The sequence below is a fragment of the Scyliorhinus torazame genome, chromosome 19 (genome assembly GCF_047496885.1).
Source record: "Scyliorhinus torazame isolate Kashiwa2021f chromosome 19, sScyTor2.1, whole genome shotgun sequence".
Taxonomy (NCBI): Eukaryota; Metazoa; Chordata; class Chondrichthyes; order Carcharhiniformes; family Scyliorhinidae; genus Scyliorhinus; species Scyliorhinus torazame.
This window is the reverse complement of record NC_092725.1, coordinates 118,499,427-118,517,976: the sequence shown is the minus strand read 5'-3', so window position 1 is coordinate 118,517,976 and position 18,550 is coordinate 118,499,427. Positions and strand designations below refer to the sequence as shown.

Below are 18,550 nucleotides of genomic sequence, written 5' to 3'. Positions count from 1 at the left end.
GGTTTCCCTTTGATCACCCACACAATTTGCTTTTGCGTGATGTATTCATGTCCGTGAACCCCTCTCTTTGATGGAATATTTGTAAATGCAATCCTCCTTCCTTATTTTTCTTTTGTCCGATAATCCATTCAGGATCAAGCTTGGCTGATCTTGTTGATTTAAAAAAAGATTTAGAGTACCCAATTTTTTTTTTAAATTAAAGGGCAATTTAGCGTGGCCAATTCACTTACGCTGCACATGGAGGTGAGACCCACACAGACTCGGGAAGAATGCGCAAACTCCACACGGATAGTGAGCGAGGGCCGGGATCGAACCCAGGTCCTCAGCATCATGAGGCAGCAGTGCTAGCCACTGTGCCACCGTCCCACCCCGAGCTTGTTGATTTTAAGCGTGTCCCACACTATTGTTTTAAGAATGTTCCATTTGGAAATATACCTCTTTAATACATGCATTTATTTTAAATCTTCCTTGATGCCTTTGAATTTAGCCCTTGAAAGTTAATGTTTTAAAAATTCTTTCATGAGATGTGGGCGTCACTGGCAAGGTGAGCTTTTGTTGTCCATCCCTATTGTATGGCATTTCATGGAGTAGCATTTCAGAGTCAACCACATTGCTGTGGGTAGGGAGTCACATGCAGGCCAGACCAAGTGTGGCAGATTTCTTTCCTTAAATGACATTGATGAACCAGGTGGGCTTTTATGACAACCTTTGTTAATTTCACCATTACTGAGAAGTGTGTTGTAATTTTAGATTTTTAAAATTAATTGAATTCAAATTCTACCAGCTGCCATGGTGGAGTTTGTAATCTCGATTAGAATGACATTACCACTATGCCACCATCGCCCAGTTGAAGTTTTTGTTAAACTTGATCATTCTATGTTTGGCTTGAGACAAAGAGATGGTTGCACAATTCTTGGACAAGTCTGCCCAAAATGCAGTATGATAAAGTCATGTTCGCTAGAGTTGTAAAACTTCACTATTAATGATTTAAAATCAGTTCATAACAATCAAAACTCACCTTTAAACCATTGTAAGTATGTTACAATCAACATTAATTTGTTCAAAATAGGTTAAGATACATTGCAGTTCCCTTCATATGGTATATTATGAAAGAAAATAGTTGAGGAAACACAGCAGTGCTTAGAACACAGATGACTCTTTAGTGCATTTATTACATTGATTTAGATTTACAGGTAAGAAATTTAGCATTGCACTTTTAAACCATAATCAAATAAAACATTCTCCCCTGACACTGCACACAAAACATTCAACAAATTGTACATTTCTTCAGACCTTGGTGGTTCAATTTTCAAAGCATAACTTCACCTCCAAAGGTCTTCAGGTGGTGTGCCAGTTTGTTTCTGCCTGTTTCTATCCTGCCAAAGACTAATTTCACCCCTTTATTTAAAAACATTTGTGGAGAGGGGGATTGTACTTTGACAGAAAGAATGGCCCAGATTTTACTGTCAAAGGAACAGATAATAATCTTGTCACAAGTTGGCTTACATTAACACTGCAATGAAGTTATTGTGAAAAGTCCCTCATCGCCACATTCCTGTTCGGATACACCGGAGGGAGAATTCAGAATGTCCAAATTACCTAACAGCACAGCACATCTTTCTGGACTTGTGGGAGGAAACCAGAGCACCCGGAGGACATCCACGCAGACACGGAGAGAACGTGCAGACTCCACACAGACAGTGACACAAGCAGGAATCGAACCTGGGGCCCTGGCGCTGTGAAGCAACAGTGCTAACCACTGCTACCATTGGTTCTTGGTGTTATTTAAGTAAATATGGTGCAGCAGCATCAGGCGAGAAGTGGATGCGTAGTTAATAACAATATCTTAAAATTGCTGTTTGAGTTAGCTTCATGAAAACTGCATTTCACTGTCTGCCTCACCACTGATGTGGAAGGAATGGCGTGAAGTTGTTCTATTTGCAGGATAGATACAAACTAAACTTGGCATAAAATTAATTTTCATAATTACAAATGCAAGTATATTTTAAAAGATGTAATAACAGTCAATAATTGCTATCCAAGACCTCGGACTTGAAAATTAACTATTAAAAGTGTGGAATTGCATTATTTCAGCTATGATTTGTTGACGATTTTAAAAATCAAAAAGTTTAATTTTTTTTTTTTAAAGTACTTTTCCTTTGTCTCTTTTCTTTCACCTCTAAATCAATATTTATTTTTCTCTATCAGATTTGAAATCGAATTCACCCAGTAATTTACACCGTTCATCATTATTCCTTTCTCCTCTTTCTCCCCCCCCCCCATCCTTCAACCTGATTGGTTAAGGAGATATTGTTGCTTGCTCTGTTCACACAGATCCTTGAAGACATGCTTCCCTCAACATAGCATCATCAACTCGCTTTTAGCAATTTGCCACACAAAGGTTTAAAAATCTAACCATGCAAGGGCATTTACCTAACAGCAGATGCCATTAGATCCCTTGTTACAGCAAAAGCTGGGCCATTATTTAAATGTTTTGGATCCCTATTCACACAGGTTCTTGGAAAAGCGGAAAGGTATGACATGTACAAGACTTGTAAAGTGGATAAAATATTTAATATGAAATTTATATGCATATTTTCACCATATTAAGGAACAGATTGAATAAACTCAAAATAGGAAGAGCCCTGTGCAAATCCCTGCTCAAACTATAAAATCTGACTGAATTTGCACATATAGTAGTTATGTTCAAAAACAATCAAATGCATACTAATCAACACATATACATAAATTATTAAATAATAGAGATCTGATTTTAAAAGGACAGTACAACTAGAGCTTCTACATACTAAGATGCTTCATGCAAATTATACAGCTTTTCAATTAAAAAAGACCGTTCTAAATAAGGTTCATGACAAAGGCCACTGATCATTTCTGTTCAGACAAGTGTAAAAAAAAAAGGAAAAATAAAACTTTCTGGTCACACATTCCACTTTGTTTAGCACTTTTAGTCCTTTAAAGGTGAGTTTTATCTTAAAACACTTAACATTCTGCTGATAAGAAATGCGATGTGGTGCATGGCGGTCTTCATTTCAGAAACAAAGATCAACAGTTTTGGTCAATTAAAAACAACATCCTCTACTCTGATGTTGGGGTTCATCATCAACTATCTGTACACCTCGTCTTGTGTTCGCAGATTGGCCATTGCCATTGCCTTTTGCCCTTTCTTCTGCCTGAGCTGTTTCTATCATTCCTAAATAAGAAACAAAAATAAAATTCAGTCTGCACAATTTTTAAAAATGGGGAGTGACTCAAAGGTCTTGTCACGCCCGACATGGTCATACAACGAGGCTGATGAATCTCGCAAAAGGCCTCTCACGAGATTCTCAACACTTTAGACATCTCGCGAGATTCATCCAAACCTCGATAGACCTTGCGATCTGGATCATGTTATATTCTCCCATGGCCCGGAAAGTCTCATCAATGAGGCCTGGACCAGGCACCGTTTGGTACTGGTCCACACAAATGTGGACCAGGCCCAACGGCAGCTGGGAGGTCCCGGGCCTTTGGGCACTCCTGGGTAGTCAGGGACATGGCCGGGTGGCCCCATGGCTCTCCCTCTGGCACCCCAGCACCTTGAAAGTGCCAAGGGTCTGGGCCAGAGGGAAGCCAGGCCCATGAAAGAAGAGATAAGGGGGGCTATGACGGGTGGAGTCCTGAAAGGAGGTGTGGAGGCCTGAAAAGGGAGAGGCCCCGCAGCGACCCCAAGGGGGTGTCCTCACTCCTGACTTATTGTTGGTTGAATCGGGCCAATGGCTTGAATATGGCATACAGTTTTTGCACATTGGTTTAGAAAAAGACATTAAAGCTATGGAGAAGGTGCAGAAGATATTCACTAAGATGGTACTGATCATGCAGGACCTTAGTTATGAGCAGTGACGAGAAAATTTAAATTTTTTCATTTGTACAAGTTTAGAGAATATCAGATACTGGTGTTTCAAATCAGGTAACTTAGGAAAATTGATGCTTCTATTACCAGAGGGCATAACTTTATCAGCACCCCAGAGAGAGGAATCTGTGGAATTCTTTACCGTAGAGGGCTGCAGATGTTGGGTTATTGATAAGTTCATTGCTGATATAGACAGATTTTCAATCAGTGAGAATCAAGGGTTATGGTGATAAGGCGAGAAAGTGGAGTTGAGGATTATCCTATCAGATCAGTCAGGATCTCATTGAATGACGGAGCAGACTCAATTGGCCGAATGGCCTTCTTCTGCTCCTGTCTTATATAGGAAGCGGGAGAATTATTATTATTTTTTTTTTTTGAAGAGTTATAATAAGGAATGCCCTAATAGAAATAGTTGTAGAACTAGAATTCAGAGAAAACGGAAGTGAACATGAAGAAAACAAATTCTCAAAAGTGTAGAGGAATGGGACTAAATTGATTGAAGTGAAGTTCACAGATGGAAAACATTTAATGGAAACAAAACGTCAAAATAGCGAAGATGATACGTCAGAAATTTGTTGCACGGTCTGAAAAGGGTTGCAATCATTCAACATTTCTATGTGATGAACAAAATGCATTAAAATCATTTGAATTTTTTTTTTTAAAAAGCCCTTTCTGCACCAAAATTCTTTAAAAAATTTAGAGTATCTAATTCATTTTTTCCAATTAAGGGGCAATTTAGCATGGCCAATCCAACTATCCTGCACATCTTTGGGTAGAGGCAAAATCCACGCAAACACTGGGAGAATATGTAAACCCCACATGGACAGTGACCCAGAGTCGGGGTCGAACCTGGGACCTCGGTGCCGTGATGCAGCAGTGCTACCCACTGCGCCACTGTGCTGCCCTTTCTGCACCAAAATTAACAATCCAATTAAATTTATATCAAGTAGTGTTTGTACTTTGTAACGGATGCTATTGGAGATGATACATGTGAAATGTTGAAAGGTCCTTTATTACTCCTGACAGGGATTTTAACATTTTGAAATAAACTTTTAACATCCACTACATCATGGCAAGTAAATAAGTGGCAAAATTTCACCCACGTTTACAAAGATCAAGAAATAGTTCTTCAATTCCCTTGTTCAGCTTGGCAGATGTATGGAAGTGTTTTGCTCCAACTGATTCAGCGTACCTGTACAAATGTAAGTCAGTTAATGTCAAAGAATCCACATTGTTTAAGAATGATTATGGAACAGAGAATAATAGAATTTATTGTGTACTTACACCTCTGCTTCTTCAACTGACACATGACGATCCTTTTCAAGATCTAATTTATTACCTGTTTTTTTTAAAAACACAAAAATTTGAGCTTTCTAATTGGTTATAATACACAAAAGGGCCCATTAATCTTTATAATCATGACCAATGATTTTTAAATCGGGGTCAAATTCAATTTAAAGCAAGATTCTGGGATTTCAACCATTCAATGCTTTCATCAGTCCATTAGTGAAAACCAAAAGCTTACTTATTAATCAAATGTACAGGAGTGTATACTCTAGATATTTAGAATTAAAATCTCACATTCAGAAGTGTCATAAAACTAAAAATCTTGGTTCATGTTTAAACCACTTGCGTGGGAATTCGTACTTTCATAACTGAAAATATTAATTAAGAGATTCAATATGACAGCCAAGGTTATTCGTACCAATATCCCTCAATCAACATCACAAAAATGGATTATCTGGTCTTGTCAGGTTGCTGTTTGAGGGAGTTTGGCTGTGCACAAGTTGGCTGCAAGTTTCTAACATTATTAGATTGACTACAATTCAAAAGTACTTCACTTTGACTATAAAGTGCTTTGGGTATCCAGAGGTTGGGAAAGGTAGTATCTAAAGTCCTTTCAGCATTTAATTGAAACATACAAGATTCTCAAGAGCTTCAACGGGGTAGATGCTGGGTGAATGTATGCCCTGGTTTCGGCAACTTGACCCAGAGGCCACAATCAGCAGAAACAGCTTGGCCATTTAGGACTGGAGAACTTTAATTACTCAGTGTTGTGAATTTTTGGGGTCTTCTACCCAGGGACCTATGGATGTTTGGTTATTGAGTATATTCAAGACAGAGATCTATAGATTTTGGGGTATTCAGGGTATGGGGATACTGCAGGAATGTGGAGTTGAGGAAGATCAGTCATGATTATACTGAATGAGCGAACAGTCTCACAGGGCAGAGCTTGCTATTTCGTACATTTCCAGATGAGAAGATACATGTTTCCATTTAGCCCATCAAGTCTTGTGCTAGCTGTTCCCAAGAACGGTTCAAAACTAAGCTCATTGCCACGCTCTGCTCCCTAGAGTTCAGTTTTTTTCTCTACTTCAAATATGTATCCACATTTCACTTAAAAAGATGCATTATTGCAGTGATCACTGCCTCAACCATTACCTGTCGCAAGGCATTCAATGATTTAACAATCCTCTATGTGCACAGATTTCGGCAAACTTCTATCCTCGCTCTTTTTTGCAACAATTTTAAACAGATGATTCCTTGTCCCCTCCCCGAAGAGTGGAAATATTATTCCATCAAAATTATTAACTTGTAAAATATTAAGTTTTCTCTTTGCAACATCCAATTTAGTGTTTTTGATCACACCAAGATGAAATACACAAAAGCAGTAAGGGGAACGTCCAATCCAGTCCACTGTCCCTTGCAGGCAAAACTATAAGCTCTTGGTTTGCATCAGCACCATCTCACGATTTTAAATTGCATTTGACTGCTCTATGGCACACCTAAATAGTTGCGCGGCTGCACGAACCTCAACCTTCATTTTAAATTGGATAGAAATGGTAGACTCATTGGACCATGGCATCACTTTCTAAATTGGATATTTTTACAGTGTAATTTATAAACCACATGAAATTTAAAGAATTATTTCATATTTGGGCTCAGGTTTGAGTGAACTCGTCAGAAAGCACAATTGGAAAGCACTGGTTCATTTACAGATATGTTTCTAAAGATAAAGGACAAAACAGACTCACTGAGGGCATATTGTTGTAGGGCTGATCACAATCTTGTGATTTAGATGAAGTTCTTAAACTGAATTTTAGTTTCTGGCCATTTCAAAGTCCAAATCCCATGATCATGTTAGAATTCGAACACTTGGGACATTGGTCACACGCATGGATAATTTGGAACTCATGACAGTTGTCATTGTAAATTATAACAACTGTGACAATTTACTGGAAAAATAAGGCTAGAAAGTTTTGACTTGAACAAAATCGAAAAATAAATCCCTAATGCATTAAAAAGGAAGCCACATCTCCACTTGAAATTGGAAAAAAAAGCTGGATTTTAACCTTGCCATTCTTCAAAGTTCACTTACTTTTAGTCATACATCAGCAGGAAGATTGCAACTCTCAAGATGTTGTTACTTAAAATATTAAACCAAGGATTAAGAAAGTTTAAAAGACAGCATCATTAGTTTAATCATCTTTTCCCCCCAAAAAAAATCAAAGGAGACAGAGAAAGATGTCCCAGCCATGATATCAAGATTCCCTTTAATCATTAAACACCACTTTGGATACATCACCATTTTAAAATTTGGATACATCCAACCAAGGTTGGGAAAGAGAGGCTTTTTGTTCCACTTGGAAGTAAACTTGATGTGGTGTGGAGCTCCTGAAGCTCTGTAACCAACTCTCGCTATGGACAGAGATACCTATGGTCCTTCACGGACAATGGCTAATTACCAAATTATTAGCTGTGCTGCAAATGTTAGTTTCGTGGTCAAAACTATTTTCATTTGTAATATCGAAGTTGGCTCATTCTCCTGACTTTTTTTTTTAATTGAAAAAGTGATTAGACAATTTTTAAAAAATCTTTATCCTCTGGCCAACATTATAAGAAACTTCTACCAAGCCAAGTGTATGGTACAGCAGTTTGCACACTTTTGTGGACGGTGTAATTGGTGTCTTTCTCAATTATGTTTTGGCATGCTAATGAAATGCAAAGACATTTAAAGGGAAAGATTCCTTTTCGACAATACCCATAGCAAGGTCATAAATGAAAAGTCTATTTTCAATTTCACAAAAGTAGCATTTTTTTTTCTCTTATAAATTTAGAGTGACAATTTATTTTTTCCAATTAAGCAGCAATTTAGCGTGGCCAATCCACCTACCCTGCACATCTTTGGGTTGTGGGGGCGAAACCCACGCAAATGCGGGGACAATATGCACTCCACACGGACAGTGACCCAGAGCCAAGATAGAACCTGGGACCTCGGCGCCGTGAGGCAGCAGTGCTAATCACTGCGTCACCATGCTGCCCTTACTAAAAATAGTATAGAAAGGAATCTTCTCGTGCAGTGTGCGTCACCATGCTGCCCTTACTAAAAATAATATATAAAGGAATCTTCTCGTGCAGTGTTTTAAAATGAGGGTTTTTTTTTTTTAAAGTTCAGGAAAACATATTTCTTTAAAATAAAATCGAGAATCTTCTACCCTTTCTTAGCTTAGATACCACAAGATAATTTCATCTTTATGTATTCCTAAAATAAACAAAGCATTTGGCTCTATGACCAGCTTTCTCATCAGAGGATCCATTTTGATACATCTCATTGTTCTAACTGGAGATTATATCATGTTTGGGGTCTTTAGCAATCTTAACAGTATGGCCTAAAAAATTGAGACACATAAAATAGACAGGTTGGTCATTTAAGCAGTGTGACGAGGCCACGGGCCTTCATTTTAACAGTGATTCTATTCCCAGGCCTCAGGAAATTTGACAGGTCAAAGGAGATGGAAACGGGTGAATCATGAAATAAACGTGTGGGCTAGGACGAGTACTTCTTGCAAGTCCAACAAGCTACCAAGCTCACATTCCCATCGAACTCCCTCCAGTGTTTCTTCATCCCTCACTCACCCCGCTTCTAGCAATCTTTCTCTTCCCAATGCATTCCCACAATCTCCCTTAGTTATCTCTTCCAGAACACTCCCTCCCCCACTCCCACCAGTTCACAGAGCAGCTCAGCCATCGGTGTGATGTAGGTTTTCCTATCCAACAGGCTGTCAGGCTGGCTGTGGTCAGGAAACCTAAAGAAAAGAATGTCAAGACCCAGAAGACCTATGCTTCTAAAGTTACACAACCTCAGAGCAGCGCACCCACCCTCGGCCCCCACATGATAGAACATACCTCCAAGCTAAAATTCAGGTCCTTATTTCAGAGTGGTGCTGCATCTGTTCAGCCTAACAACAAAAATATATTATCTAGATAGAATAAATGCAATTTATTTGCTGACAAAGAGAAGATGAACACTTACCCACTATACATAAAGAAATATCATTTCCTAACATTTTCCGCAATTCTTTCACCCAATTTTTCACCTAGGAACAAAGCATCATATTTTGTAAATATCAGTGCATTGTTTTAACATTTATTCACAATTTCAGCATTAAACAAAAATTGCATCCAAGGCATCCTTGCCTCCGAGTCAGAAGGTTGAGGCTTCAAGTACCACTCTCCAGGCTGAAACACAGTATGGTGCTGAGGAAGTGCTGCACTGTTACAGAGATGTCACCTTTTGGATGAAACATCAAACCAAGGCGTCACCTGCCCTCTTAGGTAAATGTAAAAGATCCCACTGCATTATTTTAAAGCACAGGGGAGTTCTCTCTGTTCTGGCCCATATTTACCCCTCAAATCAACATCGCCCCTCCCACAATTCAACCCCGCAAAAAAAAAAGCAAGCCGATTATCTGGCTAGTATCATAGTGCGAAGGGATTTTCACAGTAACTTCATTGCACTGTCAATGTAAGCCTACTTTGTGACAAAAATAAAGATTTTTATTAAAAATTAATTTGTCAGAGCCTGCAGTGCACAGATTGGATGAGATGTTTCTTGCATTACAACAGTAATCAAAGTTTAAAAGTAAAGCTCTCTGGACTATCCAGTAGTCATGAAAGGTGCTTTTTAAAATATAGGTCTTCTCCATGTTTCTTAGGAAAACATATTAGGCTATTTCAGGAAGAGGAAGAGCCACTGTTTTGAAGTGTTTAGTTTCCTTTGCTGAGCTTTTAATTTGTGAGCAAAACAATGGCCCCATCAAGTCTCTTGCAAAAGTCTTTATGGGTCATGGAAAGGTGAGGGATTGGGGGTGAGAACCAAAGTTAGGAATCCCAAATTTTCAAAATGCAGTATAGAAAAATTCAATTAACTAAACATTTTTTTTCCATTTCCAGGATGAATACAACCTTAAGAAAAAAGGGATTAAAAAAAACTGTTCCAACCTCCAGCGATCAACGGTTCGCAAATTCACGAGAACATTTAAACTGAACTATACTTCATAATTCAGAGGGGGCGGCACGGCAGCACAGTGGTTAGTACTGCTGCCTCACGCGCTGAGGACCCGGGTTTGATCCCGGCCCCCGGTCATTTTCCGTCTGGAGTTTGCACATTCTCCCCGTGTCTGCATGAGTCTCACTCCCACAACCCAAAGATGTGAGGGTGGATTGGCCACGCTAAATTGCTCCTTTGGAAAAAAATAGAATTGGGTACTTTAAATTTAAAATAAACCTCGCAACTCGGTAATATTATTTGTATTGATAAACTAAATTTTGTTCATATAAGAGCTTGCACAGACATAGTTGTGGTTACTTAACAGACACTATATAAATCAACAATTAGAGACACATGAGCCATTATCTGGCAGCAATACGAAGGGATGCCAAAGAATTGTGCAAGAGAAGAGTTATATGGGCCGAGTGCTTGGGGCTGACGTAATTTTTTTCACTCATGGTCTGCCAAAGCATGAGCTGATTTGTATAATTTGCAAATTCGAACTAACAAGGACAACAGAATTTCAAAAAACCAAAATGAAAGCAACTCATGCCATTTCTCTTTCATAGCACTCAATTTGGTAATAATTTTACTTGTCACATTCTGGAATGCAGCTTTAAGGCTCAATTGTATCTTTATGCATAAATTCTTCAAGATCTCACCTTCTGAAATGAGTCTTCATCTGTAATATCGTACACTAATATGGCTCCATTAGAATCTCTGTAATAAATTGGACCCAAAGCATGGAATCTCTCCTGACCCGCTGTATCCTGGTTTAGAACACAAAGGTTTGTTTTCATAATGACTTTTTCTTCCAAACCAGTACAACTTGCAACCATTTCTATTTGAAAAAGGCATAAGGGTTTGAGCTGAAGCAGAGGGAAAATATGCAAGAAAGCATCCCACCGTACTGAAATTTACAAGTTCCAAATCACATTGAACATATCAGGACTTTAAGGTGTCTGATTCACCAGACAGCAACCTAGTGCACAAGAGGCTGGAGTTAATGGAAAACGAAAATCAAAGATGAAAGCTATCACCTTTTAATGTTGAGCTGGAAGAAGCAGAGACTCAACAGGCCCCAATCGCGCAATGGCAGCCACAGGTTCCAGAAGCACAGCATCAGCTTTTATGCTGTTCTTATGCTTACAGTTAATTCTATCAAGAAACACCAAAACTTCAGGAAGAGACGGCCAAGGACAGATGCTGTGGGAACCCAGAAGGTGAATGTTTGGAACAGACAGGAAGCCATAGCTGGAGCTGCAGTGTCTGCGTTCCAACAGGTGGAAATGGAACCTTACTCATTCCAGAAATAATTATGAATTAATTATTTTTTGAAGACCTTGCAACAAAAAAGGGATAAAATTAAGTTGGGTAATGACAACCTTAACAAAACCATTACATTTGGTCATCAAAAGCAGCTTTAGATGAAGGTAGAGGAAGTTAATTTACACATAAATAACATGGCAGTGTTTAGCACTGCTCCCTCACAATGCCAGATACCCGGGTTCAATTCCAACCTTGGGTCACTGTGTGGAGTTTGCACATTCTCCCAGTGTCTGCATGGGTTTCCTCCGGGAACTCCGGTTCCCTCCCACAGTCCAAAACGATGTGCAGGTTACGTGGATTGGCCATGCAAAATTATCTCAAGTGTCCAAAGGTTAGGTGGGGTTACGGGAATAGGGCGGTGGATTGGGCCTACGTAGGGTGCTCTTTCAGAGGGCCGGTGCAGACTCGATGGGCTGAATGGCCTCCTTCTGCACTGTAGGAATTCTATGATTCGGTGATAACATTCAACTCTTAGTTAAGCACATTTATAATTTTCTAAATGTTTCTTTTATTTAGTTTATGCTACAACTATAGCATCACTAGAGAAGCAGTTCTGCTTTGCATTGATATTGCAGCTAGAGCGTAGATGCAGTCTGAAACTTAAATAAAAGCCTAATATGATACCAGAGGGAAGTAGAGCAAGACTTTCTCAAGAAGGGCTTCTCACTCCTCCTTCCTAGGAATAGTTCATGTTTAACACCTATATTACACAGATATTATTCCACATTACCACTAAATCAAATTAGATTAATTTGGTTGTAAACGCTTTATAATAAATTTGAGTACTTACCCAAATTGCAATATTTACTCTTTTGCCTCCAATATTCAGTTTTTTGGTCAAGAATGATGCCTAATATGTACAAAGAGAGTTTGTGAAACTACAGATTGAATATCTTTGTTGTAAAAGCTATTACGCAAAGGAAGCCAAAGAAAACAAAACAACAGAACAATGTTTAACTAAAACAAAGTGGGACACATTGGATGTTTCAGGAAATGCAGTCTTTGACATAAACTGAACGGAATTGGAAACCCCCCCGCCCACCCCAAATTTACTGACAACAAAACAGCTCCGCTTTGAAATAAAAACGGCTTGGGCTGGACCTAGTTGAGGTGTTGGCAGGCTCTTTTCAAGGTTGTTTCTAAGAATCAAACAAGAACATCACTCTTCGATGCAAATTTGTGTTGCCTCTGGTCCTCAAGTAGAGGATGGAGCAGTCGCCAAGTCCCAAAAGGCGAGCAACTGCTAAAGTTGCAGGACGTGGAGAGTAGCATTAGATTTAACACGTTCTTAGGTACCACAGTCTTAGTTAATTCTAATATTATAATCACGACCTTCTAATATTATAATCACAACCTACAGAATACGAGATGCAATAGGCAGACCCGTTATTATTAGCTGTACTTGCTGATCTAGATCTGACAAAGCCTCCATTTTAAAGTTTTCATTTTTGTTTTCCAATCCCTCCATGACCTCAGACTTCCAACTTAATCTCGCCGTACAACTTTCTGCGATCTCTGCACTCCTTAATTCTCACCTTTTTCATATTCCTGATTTTCAGCACTCTGCCATTGGTGGCCATTAGTTCAGCTGCCTAGACCATAAACTTTGGAATTCCCTCCCCACATCAGCCGATATTGTAAACGTCTCTCTCTCTTCAAATATTATCAACCTCTCCTTCAAACCATCTCCCCATCAAAAAAAGCCTTTCACCCCCACTGCTTTTGCAATGTGCTGTCCCATCTCCAACCTCCCTTTCCTCTCAAAATGTCCGTGAATGTGTTGTCACCTCACAAATCCAATCTCACCTTGCCCAGACTCCATGCACGAATCATGCTCCCACTCCTGATATCCTTTGTCGAGGTAAAAAAGATAAACTTTATAACCTCATCCTTCTCGAACTGTCTGCAGCCTTTGACAGAGTTGACCACAATATGGTCCTCCAATGTCTCTCCATGGTCATCCAGCTGGGTGGGACTACTCTCACCCGATTCCATTTTTAATCTATATAAATCATAGCCAGAGAATCACTTGCAATGGCTTATCTTCCTGCTCCCACATGGTTACCCTGGTGCACCTCACAAGGATCTATCTTTGGCCCCATATTTCTCAACTACAGTCTGCTCCTTGGTGACATAATCCAAAGGCACATTAGCTTGCACGTGTACACTGATGACACCAGCTCTACATCATCACCATCTATCTTAAACCTCTACTGTTGCTAAATTATCAGCGGGCAGCAAGGTGGCGCAGTAGGTTAGCCCTGCAGCCTCACAGCGCCGAGGTCCCAGGTTCGATCCCGGCTCTGGTCACTGTCCGTGTGGAGTTTGCACCTTCGCCCCGTGTTTGCGTGGGTTTCGCCCCCACAACCCAAAGATGTGCAGGCTAGGTGGATTGGCCACACTAAATTGCCCCTTAATTGGAAAAAATGAATTGTGTACTCTAAATTTATTCCAAAAAAATTATCAGATAAAAAAAATTATCAGATTTCCAGTGCAAGTTGAGCAGAAATTTCCTCCAATTAAATGCCTGGAACTGCTCCAAACTCTGTTCCGTAGCTAATTACTACATCTCTCTCCCTGGCTTAATCTCGCTGTGTTGTCAATCTGGTGTCACATTTGATCACATGAGGAGCTTCCGATCTTGTATTCGTGGCATCTCTAACACTGTCCATTTCCAACTCTGTAACAGCACCCAATTTTGTCCATCTAATAGAATCTCACAGTGCAGAAGGAGGCCATTCAGTCCATTGAGTCTCCACTGACCAGTGGAAGACTCCACCCAAGGCCACTCACCCACCCTATCCCTGTAACTCCAATTCATCGTTGGACACTAAGGGGCAATTTAGCATGGCCAATCCACCTAACCTGTAAATCTTTGGACTGCAGGAGGAAACTGGATCACCTGGAGGAAACCCATGCAGACACGGGGAGAACGTACAAAATCCACAGTCACCCAAGGCTGGAATTGAACCCGGGTCCTTGGCGCTGTGGGGCAGCAGTGCTAACCACTGTGCCACTTTAAATCCCCATTTATAGTTTTGTTACCCCAAGACTCTACTATTCCAATAAACTCCTGGCTGTTTTTTCCAAATTCTACCTTCTAAACTTGAAGTCATCCAAATCTCTACTGCCGGTGTCTTAACCTGCATGAAGTCTGTTCTCCCATCACCTCTTGTGTTTACTAACCTACATTGTCAAGCAATGTCTTGATTTTAAGAGCAGATGTCTCCTGCCAACACAAGACGGCCACCGATACCTGTCTGCGCATATGCATTTGTCTATGCAGAAGCCAATCTCATAATTTGCAGGAGACAGAGTGCCGATTAGATCTTATTTGGATCCTGAAGTCGTTCACCCAGTTTCGGAGCCCTGCGGCGGGCTGGTAATCAGGGCACAGCCTTCCCAGTTTCTGGGGATCATTATGCCACCTGGTGGCAGCCACAATGCCAATTGCAGCTCCATGGCTTATTCCCAGTGACAGATCCGAATTAACGGGAAGAGGCTCTCAAGCAGGAAATTTAGAAGCTGTGGGGATGCCACTATTGCAAACTTTCTAAAGAGGCTGCATCCTGTAAACTGGATTCTGCTGTAAATTTTACAATTTCAGGTTGATATAACTGCACGTGTCCTGCTACACATAGCCCCCAATAAAGATGGTGGCCACGGTTCCAACTTCGCATGTACCATTTTGGCAGCAAACGCATCCTCTTAAAACAACGCAACTTTGTTTGCAAATATCTCCATGGCCTCGACCCTCCCATTAGCTGTACTCTTCTTCAACCCCACAACGCTCCAAGCTACCTGCGCTTATCTAATTGTAGCCACTTGAGCATCCCCAATTTTTATTACTCCATCATTGGTGGTCGCGCCTTCAGCTGCCTACATCTGAAATGTAGTCCCTACACCTCACTTGTCTGCTTTAACACACTCATTAAAAACTACCTTTAACTTTTGGTTATCTGACCTATTCTCATGTGGTCCAGTGTTATACTTTGTTTTATAATGCTCCTATGAAATGCTGTAAGATATTTCATTATGTTGAAGATGCTACACAAATTTAATGATGGAGATGCCGACATTGGACTGGGATAGGCACAATAAGAGGGCATACAACACCAGGTTAAAGTCCAACAGGTTTATTTGGAATCACAAGCATAAATTTACATTGTTGTATTTTCTTGCTCCACTCCTTTAAGACACTTAAAACTTACATCTTTAGTCACTTGTCCTAATATTCCCTTATGTGACTCAGTATCAAAATATTATCCAATAAATGTTTCAGAGGGGTACTTTGGGGTGTTTTATTTTGTTAAAGATGCTACAAGTGACTGCACTGTAAATTCTAAATTCTATGATAAAACCGAGTTAAGCCCCTGCAACCTGGGGGTAGCCTCAAACCTCTCTATTTCAGAATGCTTGTAAAGCAGGGTACTGATATGCCTTTTGTCAATGCATATTCAAACCTTATTTGCATTTGTGTTAAAGTGGTATAGTGGCAATGAAACCGAACCCCAATTTCTTTAAACACAGGAAAATATAAATTGGCAATAATGAATGCAGTTTGATTCAAAGTGCAACAAATTTGAAATCAATTATTGGTTCACCTCATCACACTAAGTGCAGGAACTTCCGTACATTCATTTTTTTTTTTGCACAAGAATATTAAAATGCATCAATTTCAATTAAGAGCTGTAATCTTTTAACTGCACAACTGAACAAAGGCATTGACCAAAGTAGTTCACTTTTCAAGTCATTACCAAGAGAAAACAGGAAGTTGCATTTATAGCATCAAATTTGAATGAACGGAAAAGAGATTGCGAAAACAGGTTGTCTTCCATTATAAAATATAACAAGTTTAATAATAACATTCAAAGCAAATGTTGAAAATGAATGCAATGTATGCCAATACATCCAAAAGTACTGGAGAAATTATGTATTGATCAACTTTTCCCTGCCATTTTTGTATGCCACCAGCTGTTTTTCCAGGCTGCATAATTCAGAAACAACCATTTGCAGAATCAAATGTTTTGCTTAATAATGATTTGAACAGTGAACAGATTATTTAAAACAACAATCAGTAATATTTCAATAATCAGTATACCAGAAATGCAACCGTGTCTCATTTGTACGGTTCAGTGGTGCTTTCATTACATTCCTTGAATAATACCTCAAAGATCAAGTCATTCCAGTTGCGCCGTAGAACATGGGCAGTTAAATAAAAAACTGAATGATTACAAAATCTCCTGACCAAGCCCCACTGTCATGTGAGTGAAATATGCCTTTTCACTACCAAAAGTGATGCAAGGATGCATGCGTAACTTCTGAAGAGATTAGTGCAACGCCCACGGTACCATATTCCACTTTTTTTTTTTAAAGTGCATGAACTTTCCCCCCACCCCACACCCAAAGAAAATAGCATTAGATGCGGAAGTTCCGGTTTTGAATGGTTCAATGAGTTCAATACACCTTAAAAAAAATATGGTCTTATACACAAAGTTACAATGATCCCCCTAAACGCCAGTGCAATAACATCCATCACATGCCACTGGTGGTACCCCGAGATTGGAGAACAGCTCTGAAGCCAAACTTGGAATGCAGGAACGGCTACTGCAAGCAAATCCGAGTGATAACAGATCACTTGAGGGAAGAGAGTCTGTTGGAAGACCCCCACCCCACAGGGTAACCATGAGGAGCGAAAATAGCTCCCCCCCCCAAAAAAAAAGCTACCCAGTGACCATGGCACTTCCAACCACCGTTCTCTCGCATCTCACATAAGCTGACAAGACAAACAAACAAATACGTGCGGGTCACCCAATGTGCAGGCGGTTGGCATGTAAAATATCCTTTGTCAAATCGACAATGGGCATGAGGGCCTCCTCTTCACCAGGAGGGGCGGTGGGCAAGACCCTCCCTTTAAAGGATCCAAATCAGGGCCGGGAGGGAATGGAAACCCGAGTGGAAAAGATAATCGGACGGGTGACGAACCTGGAGCGTGGTGATGTGCTTATCGTTGAATTTGTTCTCGCAGTACCTCAGCACCAGAGACGTCTTTCCCACACAGCCTTCCCCCAGCAGGACAACTTTAAACGAATAGGTTTTACCGCCCCCAGCCCCGGCGCCCGCCATTATCAGCAGACAAACGCAGCCCAGCAGAGCTCGGCCGCAATCCACATGAGAGCCGCCGACGGAGAGCTGCTGAAGAGCGGGAAGTGAGTCAGCCCCGGCGACGAGTAAACAAGCCGCTGCCCTCTTGTCTAATGGCGTCTCCTTCCTCCTGCGTCAGCCCTCCAGGGGGAACAGGCCCTGATTGACAGCTCGGGGAGAGTGGGGGAGGGGCCAGGCAGAGGCTGCAGCAATAAGATAACCACCCCCTTGTGGTGAATGTATACTGCTAATAATTCACCAGTGCATCTGTATCATGTTCTGCTGTTGTGTTATGTTGTTAACCCTGTGGGCTCCACCTATGGGCCATTGTATGGCATTACCCACAGGGGGACATGTTGGGGCCTGTACGGGCTCTGCCCATGGCTCCTCCCCTTGAAAGGAAGTATAAAGAGCAGTTGACCTGCAGGCAGTTCCCAGTAATGTCCCAGTCGCAGGCAGGCACTGATTAAAACCACGGTTTACTTCTCCTCGTGTCTCTGAGTGAATTGATGGTCGCATCAATTTAATCAGCTTAAATGCTACTATGGAATCAGCCCTCAAACCTGACAGACTGGAACTCGATCCGCAGGCCGCGGAGGCGAAATAAATTTTTCGAAAAAGGGGCCCAGGACCTGCACGACACGGTAAAGTTAGCCACCTCACTGGAGGTTGCCTTTCAGAGCCTTACTGCATTCCCGGCCAACCATGAGACTCCCTCGTGGGCCCCCAACCAGAGACTACCCCAGGCCTGTGCCGCGCGGCCGCCCGCCCATCATGGGGGGGGGGCGGGGGGGGGGCGACCCTGCTATTTTTGCGGCCAGCCTCAACACTCCCGACAG

At 40.9% G+C, this 18,550-nt stretch overlaps 1 protein-coding gene across 1 annotated transcript; it reads right to left on the bottom strand.

The window, feature by feature from the left end:
- Nucleotides 1–1,152: 1,152 nt before the first annotated feature.
- On the bottom strand, nucleotides 1,153–17,858 carry rab21 (RAB21, member RAS oncogene family). Its single transcript, XM_072485112.1, has 7 exons — nucleotides 17,553–17,858; nucleotides 12,358–12,417; nucleotides 10,901–11,008; nucleotides 9,222–9,285; nucleotides 5,192–5,246; nucleotides 5,011–5,099; nucleotides 1,153–3,211 (listed from the first exon to the last, which is right to left on the bottom strand). Exons 1-7 carry the CDS (start codon nucleotides 17,691–17,693, stop codon nucleotides 3,081–3,083), a joined length of 648 nt encoding a protein of 215 aa, XP_072341213.1. The 5' UTR covers nucleotides 17,694–17,858; the 3' UTR covers nucleotides 1,153–3,080.
- Nucleotides 17,859–18,550: the final 692 nt, after the last annotated feature.